Genomic DNA, 22,474 nt, shown 5'->3' on the forward strand with positions numbered 1-22,474 from the left:
GTTGCAAAGAGTTTTATTTCTAGTATTGAAAATCAGAAAGAGGGCAGTGGTGGCGCACGCCTTTAATCCCAGCACTTGAGTTCGAGGCCAGCCTGGTCTACTGAGTGAGTTCCAGGACAGCCAAGGCTACACAGAGAAACCCTGTCTCGAAAAACCAAAAAAAAAAAAAAAAAAAAAAGAAAAGAAAAGAAAAGAAAAAAAGAAAAAAAAGAAAGTCAGAAAGAAAGAAAAAAAGGAAAGGAAAAGAACCTTGCTTACCTCCCAAAACATATGCAACAGAAGCTTGGCTGTTCTTATCTGTCTGCTGGCATCATCTCTTCTTTGTACAGAGAAAGAGAGAGAGAGGGAGAGACAGAGAGAGAGAAGAGAGACAGAGACAGAGAAACAAACAGAGAGACAGTTTAAACTTATGAAAATATAAGAGAATGAACTATGTTATCTCAGATGTCAACACTGAAGGGTGGTGCATCTCAGTGCTGGGTAACTCAGGCTATAACCATGGCAGCTGCTCTCTCCTCCAAGATAGATTGCTTTAATTAAAACAACACATTGACTAATAGCTCAAGATTTGACAGCATAGGAATAAACATGAGCTCGCCGTTTGATTTTGAAAACTAATACCAGTGATGGAATAGTGGGGTCATAATAATTCATGACATAATGTGAAGACCCCAATAAAGACCATGATGCTCAAACCGTGCTCTTGATTTCCTACAGTTGGTGGTAAAATCTTCATCATATAAAGTGGAAATCTGCGGATCCTTTAGGTCCCCTAAAATTTCTTATTGTCTTATGAATACAGGAAATTCAGGAAGCTGTCCTGACATGTTTCCATTACTGCAGTGACTGTGGGTCCAGATGATCCTCCTCAAGGTGTGGTGTTTAAACTAGAGGGCGTGTCCTATTGTCACAGAGCACAGACTGCATAGAAAAGAATAAATAAATTTCTAGCCATTCAAGCTGTAAAATGAAACCCATGCTTGTGAACCTCAGTAACTAAGTTTGTAATATAGTAGAACCAGTCACATCTGCTTTTAAAGGTCAGTCCTTTTCCTTCCTAGAAGAGATCATTCAATGGTTAATAGCTTGTGGTGATTTGAATAAGAATGGCCGCCATAGGCTCAGAGGTTTGAATGCTTAGTCATCAAACATCTACTTTAGAGGGATAGGGAGATGTGGTCTTGGAGGCAGTGCATTACTGGACTTGGGCCAAAGAGGTTTCAAAAGCCCAAGCAAGGCCCAGTGGCTCTCTTCTCCTGCTGCCTGCAGATTCAGATGTAGAACTCTCAGCTCCTTCTCCAGCACCATGTCTCCTTGCCTGCCTCCATGCTCCCTGCCTTGATGACAACAGACTAAACCTCTGAAGCTGTAATGCTTTCTTTTTTTTTTTTTTTTAAATAAGGTTTGTCGTGGTCATCGAGTCTCTTCACAACAACAGACCACTGACCAAGACGGAGCAGGTACTACTCTTGCATGAGACCTGAGTTCAGTGCCCAGCAGCCACACGGGGCACCTCACAACAGCTGGTATTCCAGCTCCAGGGCATTTGACGCCTTCTAGACTCCTCAAAGACTCACATGCAATTATTCACATACACACGTATATACACATAAGTAAAAAAGATAAATCTTTAAAAAAAACAGTGACCCTGACACAAGTTGAGTGCCCTTGGATAAACACCTAAGTTTCATATCACAATCATACCTCTGAAGTAAATTACAAATAACAAAATTAAATAAAATCAAATAACAAAATTGTGTTAAAATTATGCTTACAATACAATAGACACTTTATACTGGTCTATCTTCTCCTCTTTGACTCTTTCCTCATGCTTCCTCCAGTTTCCACGTGTTAGCATGCATCTTTTCTCTCAGCCGGAAAGGAGATATTTATTTTAACTCAAGCCAATGCCATTCTTCTACTTCCCCAACATCTAGATTAGTTTCTGTATGATAATTACATTTAAAAAATATTCTAGGACTTTGCCAAAAAACAAAGGCTATGCCGAGAAAGTTGGGATAGTTAACCTTAAATCTATTTGATCGATAAAAATCTCCAAAATCTTTAAAAATTAACAAATAACATGATGATGTAATTTCCGACTTGGTTTTCCTTATCTCCTTTCCTCTTCTCATTACCTTGTCTTTTAAATAATAAGAAACTTGGCTCATGGTTGGCATCTAACAAGTGACTCTTTGTTGGATTAGGAGAAAAGGAAACAAATATTTTAGCTGTGGCCCAAAGGCAGAACCTCCCCAGTGAAAGCTGAACAAACCTATTTTAAGCCTAATTAGGTAATTTAGGCTTAAAAGCATTCTCCCACCCACTCTCTTATTTAAATGCAAAAGTACTTGGAGTAATTCCTGGAGACAGGAAGATGGTTAAATTAGTTAAATTATCTTGGAGGCTAACCTGCTTTATGGTATCTCTTGTAGAGTTAAAGTTTTATTGTTAAAGGACCTTGGGAATGAAATTTGTAGATGAGGAAGCCAAGAGCCCCAGGACAAGTACCGAAGTGGCTTTGCCCTGTGAACACTGAATTCTAGGAAAATGTTTTTTTCCTGTTCATGCCATTATAGCATTATATTCCCGGGTGTGTGTGGGGGGGAGAGGCAGTGAAGGGAGGTGGGGAGAAAGACAGAGAGACAGAGAAAGAGGGAGGGGGAGAAGAGGGAGAAGAGAGAGAGAGAGAGAGAGAGAGAGAGAGAGAGAGAGAGAGAGAGAGAGAGATGAAAAGAAGAGATACAGGCAAGGAGAGCCCAATAATTTGACCATGGTAAATTTCCTTACAGTCAGTAAAGAGAAAGAACGATGAGAGACTGGTTAGCCAGTTCACAGGGCACTCTGATGTATAATCACACACACAGGGCAAGCCACAACTTCCCTCCACCACCCTGTGTCTGCATTGCCAAACAAGGTCTCTTCCAGACACAGCAGTGTCTAGGTTTTGGAGACATGCTATCATGAGAGCTGACTAAGTTGGCCCCACATGGCACACCCAGCCTCTCCACAGAACCTGTAGGGAGAGAATCCAGCCAGGACTCCTCCTCTCAAGGTATTCACTTCTCAGAAAGTTCAAGCCCTTGGAAGCAGCCTGGGACAAACTACAGATTATGTAGCTGTTTCCCCAAGCCATACAGCAGGTGCTTTTTGACTCATCTTCACATTTCCTATGTGGATGTGCATGCGTGTATGTATGCACGCACCGGTGTGTGTGCCACGGACACATCTGGAGGTTGGAGAATGACTTCCGGGACTTGGTTCTCTCTTTCCACTCTGGATCCAGAGGCTGAACTCAGCTTGCCAGGCTCACACTGCAAGAGGTGTTATTTGCTAAACTGTCTCACAGGCTCCAGCTTTACATTTTCAGCCATGGCTTCTCTCACACAGTGAGTGCTAGTGTTTGTGAGCGACAGTAGAAAATGGGCATGCGCAGAAGAGTTAGCCATGCGAGACTCCCAGCTGAGGCCTGGCTGGATCAGAGATGATTTCTATATTGGGCAATAGAGGCTTTTCCTTCAGTTTTAACCACAATGCTCATTGCTTAACCCTCCATATTTTAAACGAAAAATAAATCCATCTGAAGCCTTCTCCCTGGGCACTGATGTGCAGTGAGTCATGTTATGAGGTGTCAGGATGAAATAGAGCCAGCTTTCTTAAAAGGGGGGAGAGAATAATAATCCTAGCACCTCTGTTATCTTTAGGAACGGGTAGATTAATCTGTTTCCTTTCAAGACACATACTCCACCACTCAGGCAAGGTCATGGCCAAAGCCTCACGTCTCTAAGCGGTAATGCACTTTGCTAGGAGTCAGCTCCAGATAAAGTATAGAAAGGTTATGTCATCACAAACACTCTGTTCTTGGCATTATTGCATTTGCACGGTGTATACGTGAGTACCAGGGCCCTTCTGGGTGTCAGCGCTTGTCTTTGCAGTGTGGGTTTTAGGGTCTACCTCAAGTCGTGACGTCTCATCAACCATAAGAAATGATGTTTGCATCTGCATATTTGGATGTGGGAAATTCCCTCAATTTTCTTTAGGAAAGTGTTACTTATTTTTCATATATTATACAATTTACACTCATTGTTCTTTGCTTTTCTTTCTCCCTTCCCTTCTTCCTTCCTCCCTTCCTCTCTTTTCTTTCTTTCTCTTTCTTTCTTTCTTTCTTTCTTTCTTTCTTTCTTTCTTTCTTTCTATCTATCTTTCTTTCTATTTTAGATAGGGCTTTGCTAATATAGTCTTGGCTAGCCTGGAACTCACTATGTAGACCAGGCTGGCCTTGAACTCAAAAGGACGTCCTTGCCTCAGCCTCTAAGGCGCTGTGATTAAAGGTGTGGGCTACCATGCCATGCCAGGCTATTTTGTATTCTGAATTTGAGCTTATTTATTGAACAAGGAAGGATATCTTCTCTGCAAAAGCTTCCCAGTCTCTTCTCTTCTCTTCTCTTCTCTTCTCTTCTCTTCTCTTCTCTTCTCTTCTCTTCTCTTCTCTTCTCTTCTCCTCTCCTCTCTCTCTCTCTCTCTCTCTCTCTCTCTCTCTCTCTCTCTCTCTCGTCCCTCCTCACTTAGTCACGGGCATAAAATACAATGAGAGAAACACTGGTGTGTTGTTCCGTGTAGTATGCGTTATTTTTATTCTCCACAGTTGTTTTGCTCCATGTTAGCCCACCCAGTGGGAATTGTTTGAATGCGATGCAGGAAGATCAACAGAATGGTTCTTTGTAATACCCACGCCTCACCTAGAGTTGCCTTGTTTGTATATGCTTTACCTACACCTGGTTTCAAACCCTGTTCTAGGGATTTCCACAGCCCAATGGTCTAACTCAAGTGACCTAACTGAGTGACGCCTTGTCTTCTTTTCCAGCCCCTCTGTTTTCACCCTGTCAGAAGTTAGCATGTCACTAAAAAGCGAGCCCAGGGTGAACACGTCTGCACTGCAGAAAATCGCCGCAGATATGAGCAACCTGATAGAAAATCTCGACACCCGGGAGCTTCATTTTGAGGGAGAGGAGGTGGAGTATGATGCATCTCCAGGAGACCCCAAGACTCAGGAAGGTAAGGACAGACCGTGGAAGTGTCAGGACTTCCTCAGGGATAGCTGGCAGAGCACAGTGATGAATAACTAGACAGAAACTCCCTTCCTTGGAGACACAGTGTTTGGGAAGAGAGGGCTTCCCAAGGCTTACTTTATGATTTATTTTTTTACTTTTATTGTCTTCACAGATCATGGGTCTGTCTTATTAAGAGAACGGTCACTCTGAGTGACCAGATCCCACAGTCTACATGACCAGATTCCATGTCCCCCCTACAGCTCTGGGACAAAGTTAGGCCATGCTGTCCAATGGCCTTTGCAGCCCCTAATTTATGGTCCTGCCCAGTACCTGGCTCCTCTATTTTCTTGTTGTACAGGCTATCCCAGACTGAATCACAAGGTGTAAAACTTCCCCAGCCCCTGGAAAGGATACAAACATCCTTTATTTTTCTCTGTCTGGGGGACTTCTCTGCATGTCTGTTTCTGGGCTTCCCCTATCAGATGCCTCCCACAGTGCAGTGCCTATCCAGACTTCAAAAGAAGCCTCTCTTCCCCTTTAAGCCCCCCTTATGCTGCCCTACCTCAAGGCCCAGTCATGACTCCCTTGGTCCTAAGACCGCCTCGCCTAAGAAAGCTCATTCTGGGGGTAGGTGGCTGTTTTATGTCAGCTCTGGGCACCATCAGCCTCATCTTAACAGGGATGACTCCTTACACAGTTCGATGCTGCTCCTCTCTCTCATTGGAATGACCTTTTACCTTTGTCTCTTTTCAGAATGTATCCCATTCTCTTCCATTTACAACACTCAAGGATTTAAGGAGCCCAACATCCAGACCTACCTCTCTGGCTGCCCCATAAAAGCCCAAGTACTGGAAGTGGAGCGCTTCACATCGTCCTCGAGGGTCAGGGCATGTTGGGTTCACCTTGTTTCCAGTCTATCCACTAAGTGTCAACAAGCAACGCTGACCCCCCGCTGGCCTGGTTCCCTTCTCCCAGCTGTGATGCCGGGGGTTGGGCTTTGGTCACCACTTGGTTCTCTTCACATCTCAGGAATTTACTTTTTTTTCATATACTCTTTTCATCCCTGCCCCTGGCCCCGCCCCTTGTGAACCGTGCCATTCTTTCCAGTCCCCTGGACACACACCCCCCCCCCTTCAGCCCCTGGGATCCTACTTTCCAGTCCCCTGTAGCCTATCTTCAGTCCTCTAGATGTAACCTTCAGCCTTAAGGCTCCACCCAGTCTCTGAGACTCCACTCTTTCTGTTTTCTCTGATCACTAAAAGGTCTATAGCATAAACTATCTCGGCAGAGAGAAGGTGGGCCCCCAGAAACAAGTAAGATCGGAAAATAGTCTGGGTAGCTGTTTGCTTGTTGTTGCTTAGATTTCATAGAAATCAGGTCTAGTAGTTGGAGGACAGTGCCCTTTGCCCCTCAGGTTAAGAACTAGTCAGGATTGAGTAGGCTACCATTGGCTTTTGCCTCCACGGGCACACCCAGAATCGTAACCTTTGGTCAGCAGTCCTCCCCACCTCCCATCCCCCACCCCCAGTATCTTGGAGGCTGCTGGGCAGCTGTGGTTTTGATTTTGCTGTGCTGACTCCAGTTAACACCAACTGGTGTCCACACTGGTGTCGGCCTGTGCTCTGGACTCTTCTTTCCTTCCCCCTCTGTCTCTGGCTCTCCTGCCCTTCCCCCTTTGCAGAGATGGTCTCATGTTGCCCCAACTGGCCCTTACATTTTGGACACATTATTGCTTTGTAACTGAGGCTGACCTTGAACTCCACCTCTGGAATGCTCCAATTATAGGCCCATGTCTTCTACATGGGTTTATTCACTACAGGGCTCTGCTGTAGGCTTTCCCTACAGTGTTAAGGTGGCACTTCTGTAATGAGCCACATCTCTAAGATGCCTCTTATTTTGCCTGCCAGCTTTTAGAGGGCAAGGTATAGTCCATAGGGCTTAAGAGCACAAACTATGGCACTGGACGGGTGCCATATGCAACTCACTGCAGGGTTGAGTTTGTGTCTTTGCTTTGAATTTTTAAACAGGTAACTGAAGCTCTCAGTTTCTGTGCCCTCATCCAAACACTGGGTCCAAGAGTGTTTACCCTCCATGTTTTCTATAAGAACTTAACACTAGTACTGACAAGATCACACTTGTCCTTGAACCCTGGTAGTGCCTCCTGTAGGGGCTTATGTAGACAAGGCTAGACCTTGGATGCTTTTTTTTTTTTAAAAAAAAAAAGAAGGGATTTGTTTAGGTAAAAAGGGCTAAAAAGATGGTCCCATAGGCCCTTGCTCCTGCCTTCTCTCCATCTGCAGTGTGTCTTTGCTGTCCATGGGTGACTAGAGCTCTCAGTGCTCGTCAGGGCCTCACTAACTGCTTCCTTCATTTCCAATGTGCAAACGTGGGTGAACGTGGTACAGTGTGTATACATCGAGGGAAAAGGATTTGTAGGAGTTTGTATGATACAAAGTTTATTCATGTAACTTATCGTGTGAAACTTTAAGACAATACTTTTATACTTAGTTGCTTTTAAAAGAGTGTTACATACAATGGTTCATGAGTCTTAGCTCCCTAACGGAGCTTCTTAAAATGAATGGCTCCTAGGAGAGCCCAGTAGTGGGTAGCCCCTGGTATGGTCAGCATGCTCCTGTGGGTGCCCTATCACTTGAGTATTTGGGTAGCACACACTGGACTGGGTAAGTTATTTTAAAAAGTGAGGAAGGGAGAAGAGGGGAGGGGGAAGCTGGAGAGTGGGTTTAGGAGGAATTGGGAGGGGCAAGGTGTGAGTATGGTCATGACACAGTGTATGAGGTTCTAAGCAAATTAATAAAGATAGCATACTTTTAAAATGCCAAACACTAACACAAAATAAACAGACTGAACGCAAGTGAACTTTAATATTGCTTAGCGATTAACTGTTGTTTGCTATGGGGAAATTTCAGAACTTTCCCCATCTGAGACAAAACCGTTTCTTTTTAAACGTCTGTCACTGTAGATGCCGAGTATCAATCTGTACACGATCGAGCTAACGCACGGGGAATTCACATGGCAAGTTAAGAGGAAATTCAAGCACTTCCAAGAATTCCATAGAGAGCTTCTCAAGTACAAAGCCTTCATCCGAATCCCCATCCCCACCAAAAGGTAACAAGGTAGAGCTAACATAACGTCACCTCAGTTTATGTGGATGGAAAACATATTTTATTCATTTCACAGGCTACTGATTTCATTTTCGTAGCTATTTTCAATTGCATAGCCCTTTTAAAAGTAAGCCATCTCAGCTGCATGCATCGGTGTAAGCTTGTGATCCCCAGTGCTTGGGAGAAGGTGACAAGAGGATCAGGAGTTCAAGACTAGTCTTAGTTACATAGTGAGTTGGAGGCTAGCCTGGGCTACATGAGAATGGTTTAAACGTTGACAGGATATACTACTAATACCAAATATAATACTAAAATAATACTAAATAATATAAAAATAAAATAATACAATACTAAAATATCAATACTAAACCACGGCATGAAAGATAATATAAGACACTGAAAGAATAGTCTAGTCACTGTTTGTATTGTGTGTGCATATTTTAGACATACATTTAGAAGACAAAATGTCAAAGAAGAGCCCCGAGAGATGCCCAGTCTGCCCCGTTCATCAGAAAATGCGATCCATGAAGAGCAGTTCTTTGGCAGGAGGGTGAGTCTTTGTTCTGCTGCTTTGTGAAAGTTTAACTTTCTCTCTCTCTCTCTCTCTCTCTCTCTCTCTCTCTCTCTCTTTCTCTCTCTCTCTGTGTGTGTGTGTGTGTAGTGATCAGAAGACAACTTTGTGGAGTCAGTTTTTTTCTTCCATATTTTTTCATGGCTTCCCAAGATCAAACCCAGGTCTTCAGGCTGGTGAAGGAAGCACTTTTACCTGTTGAGTCCTCTCTCTGGCTCTACTGTCTGCCTCTCTCCTCCACTCATTGATGGCTGCCTTGGTGGCTCTAAACTTAGGCATCTTCTGGGCTACCAAGCCAAGAAGTGGCACAGTGCTTGCTGGTGGCTACATGCTGGGACAGCCATCTTCCCAAATGGAACTTTCCTGGGCTTGGGGGGAAAAGAAGAGTCTGCATACTCTAGAAGGTTCTGAGACCTAGTTTTAAAAAGCAAACATCTCCACTGATTTGTTTTGATTTCTAGTAGCTCATTTAAAATATATATAAAATCATACTCATGCCTCTTAAAAGGGGCAATTATTGTCTGAAATCAGTAAGACGGAGCATGAACACAGGAGACAGAAGAGACAGGTCAAGGGGCATTTCTGTACACCCCGCTTAAATGACTGCTGCTACCATGATTTAGATTAGCAGATTAGTGTTGGTTTTTTTTTTTCATTTTTTTATCAGTTCTGCCTTAGAATCTGAAATGTGTGTACTGTGCACTGAACACCTGATTTTTCCTTTGCAGTTGCCATCTTGTTTGAAATCTTTATAGAGTTGTGTACTAAATGCGTTTGAGATGCATCTGCATGAATGATACTGTTCAGTTTGGGTACTGTATGCATGTGGATGAGACCAGTTGCAGCTGATGAGAGAAATTAACGCTTCATGATTTAACGAAAGAGTGTGATTGACATGTGTCGCCTCATTGTCCTAAGCCTGTAACCCATACCACACACACACACACACACACACACACACGCACACGCACACACACACACCCCTTGACATGTTTGAGCCAGGCGAGATACATTTTACTGGGAAGTCTTTTTCATTTTCTTTTAACAAACCCTCCTTTCTTTTCTTGACAAATTTTAAGTTGTGGTATATCTTTGAATTAATTAAATGTAAGAGTTGAAAAAGATACAGGTTTGAGTTAGAAAGAAAAGATTTAAAGTGACCAATTCTGGAGTTGCTAGGGCTGTGTGTGGCTCAGGTGGTAGAGGCTTGCCTAGAACACCCAAGTCCTGGGTTCAATTCTGAGTACCACATAAGCCAGGTGTTTTGACATCTTCCCAAGCCTGTAATCCCAGCTTGGGAAGATTAGAAGTATAAGGCTATCCTTGGCTACATAGCAAAGTTGAAACCAGCCTAGTCTACATGAAACCCTGTGATAAATAAACAAACAAAATTTACCTTTTAGAGTAATCTTGTTCTGATAAGGATGGAGGATTAAAAACTCTGGTCTAGTGACCTTGGCCTAGGAGAGAAGCCTCTGTACATGCCTGGGGGGAATTTTCTAGATTAGGTTTATTAAGGGCAAAGCACCACCTTAACCTTGGTTAGCACCCTTCAGTGAGCTAGGGTTCTGATCTGAATAAAAAGAGTGAGCGGAATGCCAGCATTCACCACGCTGCCGCCTCTGGACTGTGAATGCAGTGTGTTCAGGCAGCTTCCATGCTTGCATCACGATGGACTGTGTCTCTTTAAACTGTAGGCCAGAATAAACACTTTCTCATCAGGTATTGTGTCACAACAATGACAGAAACAACAACTGCAAAGACCTAAGCACATTGAAAGTTAACTATTAATAGCAAGAAGAGGTTTAGCTTGCACTCCAAGAGAACAGTGGGTATTATGCATGCTGCCTAATGATAGAATGTAATAAAATGACTTACAGATGTTAGAATGAGACATGATGTCATCATTGTCACTGCTGAAATTTTCTACAGACATGATTATGTTTAACCATATCCAAACTTTTTTTTTTTTTTATTGTAGAAGCAACTGGAAGATTACTTGACAAAAATACTAAAAATGCCCATGTACAGAAACTATCATGCCACGGTAAGTACCCTTCAGTGACCTTGAAGATCCTAAAGGGTAGCTAACTTTTGGATAATTCTGTGAATTTAGGTTCCTTTAGGTTCCTGAGTTACACTAAATTAACGAATGCCAAATTGCTTTGGCAGTCTGGGTCCAGTTTATGTTGATAACCCTGCTAGTTTTCAAATTCTGAGTAGATCTTGATAATGTCTGTAGCAGTAGATTCACGTGAGGCTGAAATGCTACTGTAGGCTAGAAATCTAAAAGTTAGCCCTTTTCTCTCCACAGGTTTTTTAGAATGAAACCAAGAAGCATTTCAATGCAGACGGTCAAGCATGGTTGTGTACCCCAGAGTAGACAGTGTAATTCGATTGCTATCTGATTGGCTCGTGTTCTCGTGACAGTGAGAAGCATGGGAAGACCAGGGAGAGAAAGACTTCTTGCAAAAAGAACAGAGAGAAAGTTGGTAGGCTTAGGAGCCACAGAGACTGAGCCTGGGAGGACTGCAGCCAGCCAGCAGGAGGAAGCAGGCTTTGCAATGTCAGCAGAGTGCTTTGCTTTTGAAGAGGCTCTTGAATGGGGAGTGGGGTGTTTTTTCAAAGATTAGCTTTCAGTTCTGTTGCAAGTCTGAACAATGGCGACGGATGGTAATATTTCTCTCTGGCAGCTCAGACTGTGGCTGCGAGGTTGTCCACACAGAAGTGCGACTGGGCCTCTGGCTTAGAGACTGGTGGACTATAAGCACTGAGGAACTGAGGAAGGGAGAGGAAGGGAAAGTGCCTGTCTCTGCTGTTTCCTGTGCAGGAACTTCTCTACTGCTGTCTGCTGGTCTCCCTGTTCACACACACACACACACACAAACACACACACACATACACATACACACACACACACACACGCACACACACACACACACACACACACTGCCTGAGCCAGGCCTCTGGTGCTTCCCTCTGTGGTGGCCTGCAGTTCAGTGCCCAAGGACTTCAGGAGCCTTTCAGGCTTTGTAAGCCTGGAAGCTCAGGAAATCTAGTCATTTGGGTCTCACCAGGGACTCTCAAGAGAAGGAGGATGGGAGGAGTCTTATTCCATCTTGTGGTGGCAAAATCACTTAGTGGCGAGACCCTGCTCAGCTGTGTTCTCTGAGCTCAGGCCTGTTACTCCTTTCTGTGCAGATTCCTGCAGAGGTGACCTAACTCCCCCACACAGCGCCCCCTTGCTCTTGCTTTTCTGCCCATGACTTGGTCTGCACCCTCTCTCTGGGCTTGCAGTAGCTCGTGTTGACTTCAGTCTTCTCTCTTTCCAGCTGCCTTAGTACATCTTAGATTGTGATAATTGAGCAAGGAATTGGGTATATTTTAAAGAGATGTTTGGTTTAATTACTTTTCCAGTCATAAAAATCTTTCTAAACTGAAGCCACGTTATATTTACAAACCCAGGGGACTTTTAAAAGCACTGCTTTGGGAGGACAAACCCATCTCACAACCTGATGTATGTACCTCCCCCACTTCTTTCTGAGGGCCAGCCAGATACGCCCTTCAACAGTGGAATCCTCTAGGATTCATTGAGATTTTCCTTCATGGTGAATTTCACTCAATCTCAAGACTAGATACATAGGCCATATGTCATCTTGAAAAATTAGGTTACTATCTATGTGTTTCCTGTAATAACTGAGAAATATTAAATAAGTCCCAACTTCAAAGGGCATTTTCAATTTATTTATTTATTTATTTATTTATTTTACAGATGTAACACTCTTATACTTTTCAAAGCATGCCTGTTTGAAGTTAACTCAAGTCTTTTTCTTTTTTGCGTGGTATATGCATGTGTAGGGGTTCACATATGTGCATGTGTAGAAGCCAGGGGTTAACATCATATGGCTTCCTCTGTCTATCTCCGACTGACCCTTTGAGACAAGATCTCTCCCTGAACCCACAACTTACCCATTAGCAAGGTTGGCTGTCCATTGAGCTCCTCTCTCCCAGGTCCAGGATTCAAGGCATTCGCTGCCATAGGCAGTATTTTATATAGGTTTATATATTTTATATAGGTTTATATAGCATTTTATATAGGTTTATATATTTTATATAGGTTTATATAGAACTCAGGTTCTCCAGGTTACATGATAAGTACTTTACCCACTGAACCATCTCCTTATCCCTAAACTCAGGTCTTTAAAACAAACCATAGACTGTTTAACTCTAGGACTGTACAATGCTGGAGGCCGGAGTTGTAGCTGCGTTTACAGAGTATCCTCTGGAGTCCAAGAACCACACAAACCAGCTACGGTGGTGTGTGCCTGTAATCCCGGAACTCAGCAGGGAAAAGGGGGCAAGGGAATCACAAAGCCAACGACATGGTTTGAGGTCAGCATGGATTGATTTCTCAAAGATGAGACTCCATCTTAAGAAAAAAACCAAAAAGCATACTGTCTTGGGAGCCTATATGTATTTTTTTTTAACCAGAAGTTTGTATGATTCTCATCAGGAAGACTTGGTACATAAATTACCATGTTACTGTGCATTCTGAGCACAGATAAAGGACTTTAAAGAACCAGGAAAGCTTTGCTGCTATAGCATTGGTGAGAGAGGACTAACCCAGAGGGAGCTGGGCTGGGCTTCAAAGCTTCAGTTGGCTCAGAAGCTTTTGAAGCCAGCATGCCTGCTTTTTTCTCTTCTTTTTCTTATACAGCCCTTCTTGTCTTTGCGTGTGCAAATGTCATCCAGGATCATGAAGATTTCTTTGTCTTCTATCCTTCTTGCAGCTCTGACAGAGTATTCTAGCATTTAAAGGGACTCCTAGGCTCCCCCAGGAGATTACCTCCTTCAGTTCTCCTTAATCATTTGTAAAATGGGAAAATGGTCGAAGCAGAAATGCACCTCAGAGGGAACAAGAGGTTTATCAGATACATGGTGGAGACCACAGGTAGGCGGGTGGCCACAAAGCAGGGACAAGTCTGATATATATATAGACTTAGGTAATGTTTGATGAGTTTTTCAACCTTTGGACTTGTGGGTGGCAAAGACTGCACCTTAAAGTAATGATAGTCATGTGGAAGATAGGTCAGACACAGAGATGACAATGACTGGATTCCAAAGGGACAGGAAACTGTCCAAGATAAGTTGGCCCTGGTCTGCAACATTGTATCTCTCCATAATTAGTTACTCTGCCTTGTAGAATCCTTAATGCAAGGGCAGCTTTCTCCTCTTCCCATCCTCCTTTTTGAGAATTATTGCACTGGGTTTCATTTTCCTTGACACAACTTGGGCATTTTAGGTGCTGACTGGAAAATGTTTTTCTCCCAGGGAATTAAAGGAAGCCAGATAAGTAATAGTAAATGTTTTTTCCCCTTAAGATTAAAATCTGGACATTGAACACAATGCCCAGTTTCTAAGAAAAGACCGTGAAGTGACTGGGAGCCCATGGCATGTGGCCCTCACTGTTAGTCAGTCCCTCCCTACTGAGATGCTCTCTCTCCAGGATAGAGATTAGCTTGAAATCTTAGATAAAACACCATAACTCCCTCCCCGCCCCCAGATCAATAATTCGGAGTTCACTTCTCCCTCCCTTTGTAGGGCAAGTAAAATTAACTAGAGGAGAGGAATAGGTAAAGAAGACAGAGCCACAGTTTCCATGGCAACAGAGAGACTTGACAGGCTGCATTTTCAAATTAAGTGGTGGGTGTGTATTGTTTTTCATAACTGAACCTTAGATCCTGGAGAGACCATAAGTCTTTGTCCAGCCTCTTTCTTCTCCCCGTAGACTGGATGTCTCAGTCTCCTGGAGCTGTGTAGGCTGGTTTACTCGGAGGCAGCTATTCTTGGATGTACCTGGGCCTGCCTCTCCGTGTCTCTACCTGCATGTGGTCCTGCTGGAAACTCCCGTCCTCCTTGTGTCTTATAGCTTCCTGGTTGGCCATTCTTTCCGTTTTGACCTTTGAGGCTCACTCTCCTTTATAATACCAGGATGGCCAAAAAAGACAGTGTGCACCTGACTGGCAAATCCTCTCCACAGTTGTCAGGCTGTTACCCTGAGGGTTTGTTGCTTGCTGGTTGGCATGGAAACCTGTGTACTCTAGATTTTAAAGTATCTGGTATCTGGCATTTTCTGCCAGAGACCATTTTCTACCCAGTGCCAAGAACATTTTTAAGTTGCGTTGATTTGCAACTGCCTCTTTTGAGATAAAACAAAGAAAGTATTGATTGGTGCTTTAGGGAGTAAGATTACCCCGGGGAATACCGTTCGGATACATTGTTTTTAAGTCTTAGTTGTGAGAAGCACCTGTCTCAGTAGAGGGTCGAGTTCTTAGCATTGAAGAAACACTAAGAAGGTTGAACAACATAATCTCTTAAAAATATTTTATGCTTTACTAATTAGTTTTGCCTCCCATTTAACCTTGCCAAATTTGCTTTCAATATGATAAATCTATATTAGAATGCTTGTGGCAGGAGATGTATCTCTTCCTTCTCTAATGGTGCCGGCTCTTCCTCGAAATCTCTTTACTCAAAACTTTTGTAAAGTATTAAGAAAATTAATTATTTTTCTTTTTGGTATACAGGTTTTATTTACTTAATTTTTAAGTGTGTATGTGTAAGTTTGGGCACATGTGTTCCACCACACATCCATGGAAGTCAGGTGTCTGTTCTTTCCCTCTCCTATGGGGTCTGGGGGTTGAACTCAGGTCTTTAGACTAATGCAGCAGGCACCTTTACCCACTGAACCATTCTGCTAGCACTGCTGTAGGCTTTTCGAAATAGGGTCTCACTATGTGTAACTTTGGTTTTTCTGGAATTTACTATATTGACCAAGTTACCTTCAACTTGTAATCCTCTTACTTCAGTTTCCTGAAGAAGATTCTAAATTTGAAATTAACATGCAAATGAGATGGCTCAGTGGGTAAACAGTACCTGCTACCAAGCCTGACCTCCAGGACTCACACACAGTAGAAGGAGAGAGGAACCATTCCCAAAAGCTGAAATCTAACCAACACTTAGGAGCCATGGCATTCGAGGACACACACACACACACACACACACACACACACACACACACACACACACATCCCAAATAAACACAAGTAATTCTTAAAAAGAAAATATCCATGTATTGGTGGCCATGTGGTTCCCTTGATTTTTTTTGATTGTTTGTTTGAGACATTGTCTCATGTAGCCCAGGCTACCCTCATGCTTGCTATGTAATATTAGATGAACTTGGCTGAGACCAAAGTCTGGAATTTCAGGCATGCAGTACCACACCTGCATACTGTTGTTTATCTAATTTTGTTGTTTCTGGGCTTGGACAAGGGCTTGCTGTGAAGCCCAGGCTGACCTGTAGCTTCTTGAGTGTTGGGGTTACAGATGTTAGTACCCCGTGCTGAGCTTACTTTCCTGGATCATTGCTTCCAAGTCTTATTCTTCTGTTCCCTAGTTCACTAATGTTAAACAAGTTAGCTGTACTGTAGTAACAGTTTCTTCAGAGGCAAATCTGCATAGAGAGCATCTGTCTGCTCCTTGGAGATAAACTGAGAAGCTATGGTTTAGGATTCCCTGGGTCTCATACTGACAGTCTGTTATTTCTAAGTAAAAACGTTTTCCAGTTGAAAAAAAATTTTTTTTCTCAAATCAGAGAGAAAATGTGTAGAGCGGAGTCATCATGTTTTGTGTGAGAAATGCAAACCAGAGGCATGGACTTTTAGGATCCTTGTATTTAAAAGTGCTGTGTGTAGATATCTTCAGTGGGGGGAATTTTAAAGTTATTTAAATCCTTTTAAATTTGAAAAGTCTATTTTTTTTTCAAGAAAGGCAGGCAAGACTTGAACCTCAAAAGTCTGGACAGATCTGGGACAGTTCTTGTTTATCTTTCAAGACTAATATTAGATATTTTTAAAACACATGTAAACATTTTAAGGAAAACTGCAGTTTCCCTATGTTAATCCCAGTTAGAAGCCTGGTCTGTCTTCCTCTGAGATTCTTGCACTCCCCGCACCACCTCCCTGCTCCCCCCCCCCCCCCCAAGTTTTATGACTACTCTGTGACCGGCTGCTTTTCTCCTAGGACTCTTTTGCTTTTCTAAGCACCCATCTTCTCCCCATCCTGGAAAGAATCTTTACTTTCACAGGTTTTCTCTTTCTGATTCACTATGTCCCAAGGGATGACCTTGAACTTGGGATTCTTCCGCCTCCATCTCCCCTGAGCTGGGATTGTAGATGTTCGCCACCGCCACCATCAGTTTATGAGATACCGGGGATAAAACCCAGGACTCTGTGCTTGCTAAGCCAGCACTCCACCGACACAGCACGCCTCTTATCTTATCTTCGTTTGCCTATCTGGGTGTTGCTGACACTGTCCGGTCCAAGGATCACCTGCACACCTGGACGTACACTAGTGCTTTAAAATGCAACCTGTAAATTGGGCACATTCCATGTTTAACTCTAGCTGTTGCAAGCGCTTTTTGAGACAAACCCCTGGCCCATGTTGAGCCCTGCATGCTGTAAATTCATCTTCTACTCCCTCTCTCTGGGTTTGCAGTTTGCCCTCACCTCACTGTTTATGCAGGGAACACATCTGAGTAAGATAGATGTTGAGCTGGGTATGGTGATGCCCATGGGATTCCATGGTTCCAACACTCAGGAGGCTGAGGCAGGAGGACATGGGGTTTGAGGTTAATCTGGGCTACCTAAGGTAAGACTTGTCTCAAAGACAAAGCAAAACAACGAATACAGAGGGAAAGGAAGAGGGAGAGGGAAAGGGGGAGAGGGAGGAGAGGGGGAGGGGGAAGGAGGAGGGGGAGGGGAGGAGAGAGGGAAAGGGGGAGGGGGAGGGGAAAGGAAAGGGGGAGGGGAAGGGAAAGGGGGAGGGGAAGGGAAAGGGGGAGGGGGAGGGGGAGGGGAGGGGGAGGGAGAACACAGATGAATGTTGCCTTTGGTCTGACGTGATATCGACTGCCCCCTGGTTATGTGGTCTTGGTTGCTTAGCTTCCCTAAAGCAAGAACTGACAGATCAGAACCTTAGTACCAGATTGAGCTCTCTGACTGCTTTATATGTTTTCTGTGCTAAGATAGCTTTTGTACCAAATATTTCTGTCTTTTTTGGGGGGTGGGGGTGAGGGGACATGTAGCCCATGCTGACCTCGAACTTACCATATAGCTGAGGATGACTTTGAATGTCTGATCCCCCAGATTTTACCTCTCAAGTGGCTGAGACCTGGTTTTATATTTGTACCTTGCATTCATACATTCTTTCTTGCGACAGCCACACGCACGTGTGTATCTCTGAGTCTCTGTTAACAGGACAGGGGAAAGCGCGAATTTATAACAAGGCTTCAATGGCCCGTAGAGACCGAAAGATTTCTCTAGTTTTGTTTTGTTATGAAGAAGATCCCTTTTTGTGTTGGGAAAAATCATAATATCAAGTGACATTTAAGATAATGAAGGAAGAACCACTTAATGACTTGTGAGCATGTAAAAATAAAGTCTTAGCAAATGGTATCTGGGAGAGTCATTGTCTTCCTTCCCAACTCACTGAAAGTGATTCTACCAGTGAGGCTGGGAGCTCAGAACTATGATCCCAGATACTCCAGAAACTGAGGAAGGAAAGGTCGAGACCTGAGCTATAGAGTAAATCCAAGTCCAACCTGGACAAGTATGGTTTGGGGTTCCACCTCTCCTCTTGGGGTGTCTGGAGAGGACTGGGCAAAGTCTAGAGGAATGGGTAGTGTCTGTAGTCCGTTTCTCCCTCCAGGCCTGGAGTCCAGGTTGACTGAGTCTGCAGAACTCTGGTCTGTCCAGGAAGGCTGGAATAGTGTTAGCTCTTAGAAAAGGAGTAAAGAGGCTCAGGCGGCTGGCATGGGGTCAGATGTCCTGGTCCCAAACCAGCTGTAGTAGAGGCAGCAATGCTGGGGACCTGAGCTCTTGTGTGACCCTCTGCAAGCCATGGGAGTCTGGCCAGGCAGGTGTGTCCAAAGGTCCAACGGTGAATGCTTTGGTGCAGAGAGTCTTCCCCCAAGTGTCATAGCTCAGTGAAAACAACCCGTGGTAAATAGCCTGTGTTCTTTATTCCATGTGGACAGGTACAATATGAACCTGTAGGAGTGGGGTGGGATTTGGGGGACAAATGCATCCATCCTATTGGCGGAGACTAAGATGCTGTGGACGCTCTATTTGCATGGGGAAGAATTCCAGGTGCTAGGCTACGTTGGTGATAACCAGGCACGGAAACAGGGAAGGAGTTACTCCCACTCCTGCAGGTCTCAGGATGGGATTTAAGTCTCAAGTTTTGAGATTTCCGAGGTTTGAGCATGCTGCACCTTGCCAGTTCCAAGTCAGTTTCTCTCATAGCATGGTCCACATGCCCCACAGACAACTAAGTGAAACCCTGTCTCAAAGGAAAGAGACCTAAGAATGTAGCTCAGTGGTAGAGACCCTGCCTGGTATGTGTGAAGATCGAGATTCAAGCCCTGGTACTGGGGGAAATTCTGCTGCACCTGATGCTCCTGAGTCTCTTTGGTCTTCTAGGTCATGTGATTTTTCATCCCCGCTTAGTTGTAGGAAAATTGCTCTCACACTGTGAACCCCAAGATTGTGTTGTTTACTGGGAAAACCTGTTTCTAGTTGTGGTGTGGCTCAGCCCTTTAATCCAAGAACTTTCTTGCTTATTGTAAACAGGTTTAGAGAAAGTCAACCATAGGTCAAGAGGCAGAGCAAGCAACCAGTTGACAGGAAGTGAACATAGGATTATTAAGAAAAAAACAGAGAGAGTAAGAGGGAGTCGGGAAGACAGATAGAGAGATGCACAGGACGGTAGAAGGGAGGGACATTCAGTTTGAAGGAGGTTTTGGAGAAGGCATGAGAGAAGGGAATTGCTTCCAGGACATGGCTGAGGAGGAAGGTGGGGGGGGGGTCCTCTGCCTCTCTCAGCTGGCAGGCTCTCACCCCAGCCTCTGACTCCTGTAAACTTGAATGACTGAGATTTTGTTGAAAAGCAACACCCCTTCCTCCTTTCCTCTGCAGCTATATTCTTTTCCATCCCTCCTCCTCACTTGTGCGTGCTCAAGATAGCATGTTGTATTTTGTGCCATGAAGCCCTTTTCCTCTGATAACAGCATATGAAAAGGGTTGTCAGTAAAATCCCCCTCCTCAGCCTCCAGAATGTTCCCTTCATCCTAGGACACACAACACTTTCTTCATTGTGGTTTAATTATACACATCCTTTTCACTTTTTTTTTTTTTTTTATCGGAAACAAAGTTTCACGTAGCCCAGGAACTCATGTCACTGTGTAATGAGCTTAACCTTGAACTACTTATCTTCCTCTTCGCATCTCCCAAGTGCTGTGTGTCAGGTGCACACTACCATGCTGGGCCCATATGCTTTTACTTAACACTTCCTCTGTGCAATGCTACTGTTACAAACACACTTAGTTTGTGGAGAACAAACACATATGTACCTGGTGACATTTAGTGCATGGCTTTTGTAACCCATGAATGTCATCTTTTTTCTTCTTCCTCTCCTTCTCTCTCCATGATCCTTTTCTTTCCTTTCGATCTATTTTGTTTTCTAAAGTGTTTTTTGTTTTCTTTTTGTTGTTGTTCTTTTGTTTTTTAGACAGAGTTCCTTGATGTAAGCCAGCTGTCTTTCATCCATGATTTGGGACCAAAGGGCCTGTAAGTTCCAGGGTTGGGTCTTTCCAAACAAATATAAAGAAGCTGCTGGGTTTGAATGCCTGATGCAGCAGCCGGTGACATGACAGGGGAGCCAGCCTTCCTGGGGTTCTCCCACCAGACTTCAGACAACTGCAGTGAGGTGCTCATGTGAAGCAGAGCGCCCCCTGTGGGAAACAGTGACTGCAGCCAGCCCATTTTTCAGGTGTGCTGGCAGTGACCAAACTGTAAGCCATCAATGTGGTTATGTTCAATACATATAGTCAGTATCCTCACAGGAGTGAGGGGTCAAATACACACGATGCCTTCTCCCAGTCACTTCTGCAAGCTGTTTACAATTCTTCTTGATAGTTATTTTAAAATAGTACCATGGTGCTCCAGCCCCAGAGCTTACACTTTTAATTTTAGCTAAGAGCAATGCCAGTTATCTCAAAATTAAATTTTCTTTTCTTAAATTATTGTTAATTGTACATATTTTGAAATCAAGATATTAGGGTGGGTTTTTTTTAAATTTTTTTATTTTTTTGAGATAAGGTCTCATATAGCCCAGGTTTGCCTGAAATTCTTTTCTATAGCTGAGGACAATATGATTTTCCTGTCTCTACCACCCAAATTCTGGGATGCTAGGCATATGCTACCATGCCAAGCTAAAAATGTTACCACTTGCATAGCTGTTATCTCTGGTCAGCTTTCTTCATATGGCTTGGTTGATAGAGATGTGCTTGAAGCCATGTGAAAATGTGCTGGACTCTGGGCGGGAGTGGGGCCCACTCCGCATCTCAGCTGCACCCTCAGCCACTGCACAGAGGGTTTAGTGTTAAGGTCAGGAGCCAGGGTACAAAGATTCTACGTTGTATTGACAAACTCCCTGGCCCCCAAATACAGGAAGGGCTACATTGATGGAGGGCCTGTAATTGTCTCTGCTGACATGCCCAGACCAACAAAGAGCAGTAAGCAAGTGGAAAGTGAAGATCAGGAGGGGAGAGAGGAAGTTAGATGAGAGTCCATGGCTAGTGTGTATGGTCCCAGGCTGTGAGGCTGAACGAGCCAAGTGTGAGCATGCTGGCCTAACGTGATGTCTCCTTCAGGGAAGGGATGATCATGAAAAGATCTGGGGGACACAGGATACCAGGTGTGAATTGCTGTGGCCATGGACGAGCCTGCTACCGGTGGTCGAAGAGGTAGGTGTGGACTTGGGGGCTGTTTTTTTGTGTTTGGTTGAATATACTGAGCATTCGGGTATTTGAATTCTAGCTCTGCCTGATCGTTTTGAGATGTAGCCCAGTCTGGACTCGGTCATTATGTGGTCTAGATGAACCTTGAATTCCTGGAACTCCTTTCTTGGCTTTCCAAACAAGACATTACAGATGTTTACCACAGCGTGAGGAACTCCTTGGTGACTCCTCCTCATGCCCAACCTCATGGCAACATCCTTCCTCTTTCTCCACCTAGTGGCCCTTCTTTATTGGACCCTCACTTGCCTTGCGGCCAACTCCTTCTCTCTTCCTCTTCTCTTTCAGGTACCTGGCTGGGACTGGAAGTCCAGGCTTTCTATCTCCTCTGCCCAGTCATTGGCTGTTCAGCCTTTTACTAACCAATCAGAGATAACTGAGGAACATTCTTTACACCACACTGAGACAGGAGATTCTTCAATATTCATTACAGTCCATGTGTCCAGGCTATAACTAGATCTCGGGGGCACAGGAATCAGCATCTGAATACACAGAGAGCAAGACCAACTCCCAACATCAAACTTGATCTTGCCCCATCTGCTTAGAATATAAGCATTGGTACACGAAAGCCAGAGACTCGCACCTGAGTCATCTTCTTACCCTAAACTGTACAGAACCTTGGGAAGAGGCTGGCCTAAGGATATCAGGGTATGAGGGAGCTTGTTCCAGAGATGTCCTCAGGAAGCAGTAGCTGGAGAAGACAACTAGAGAGAACAGGGATAAGAGTCCCAGAGGGCCATGGATGACACAAACTCGACATGTAAGGAAGAGGATGAAGTTGTAGGTTTGGCTGTTGCCAAGGCTTTTCCTCTCCAAC

The 22,474-nt window shown here is 44.0% G+C and overlaps 1 protein-coding gene across 7 annotated transcripts in view; it reads left to right on the forward strand.

The window, feature by feature from the left end:
• Pld1 (phospholipase D1) overlaps positions 1 to 22,474 on the forward strand; it is a 204,839-nt gene that overhangs the window by 89,858 nt on the left and 92,507 nt on the right. For all 7 annotated transcript variants that reach the window (XM_034500625.2, XM_034500623.2, XM_076932207.1 and 4 more), the window contains 7 exons: positions 4,865 to 5,055; positions 5,805 to 5,932; positions 8,032 to 8,177; positions 8,618 to 8,723; positions 10,726 to 10,791; positions 20,370 to 20,428; positions 21,514 to 21,606. In XM_034500625.2, coding sequence (XP_034356516.1) covers positions 4,896 to 5,055; positions 5,805 to 5,932; positions 8,032 to 8,177; positions 8,618 to 8,723; positions 10,726 to 10,791; positions 20,370 to 20,428; positions 21,514 to 21,606 — 758 coding nt within the window. In that variant the 5' untranslated portion in view covers positions 4,865 to 4,895. The remainder of the gene's footprint in view (positions 1 to 4,864; positions 5,056 to 5,804; positions 5,933 to 8,031; positions 8,178 to 8,617; positions 8,724 to 10,725; positions 10,792 to 20,369; positions 20,429 to 21,513; positions 21,607 to 22,474) is intronic.

Source organism: Arvicanthis niloticus, chromosome 4 (genome assembly GCF_011762505.2).
Source record: "Arvicanthis niloticus isolate mArvNil1 chromosome 4, mArvNil1.pat.X, whole genome shotgun sequence".
In the NCBI taxonomy this organism is placed as follows: domain Eukaryota; kingdom Metazoa; phylum Chordata; class Mammalia; order Rodentia; family Muridae; genus Arvicanthis; species Arvicanthis niloticus.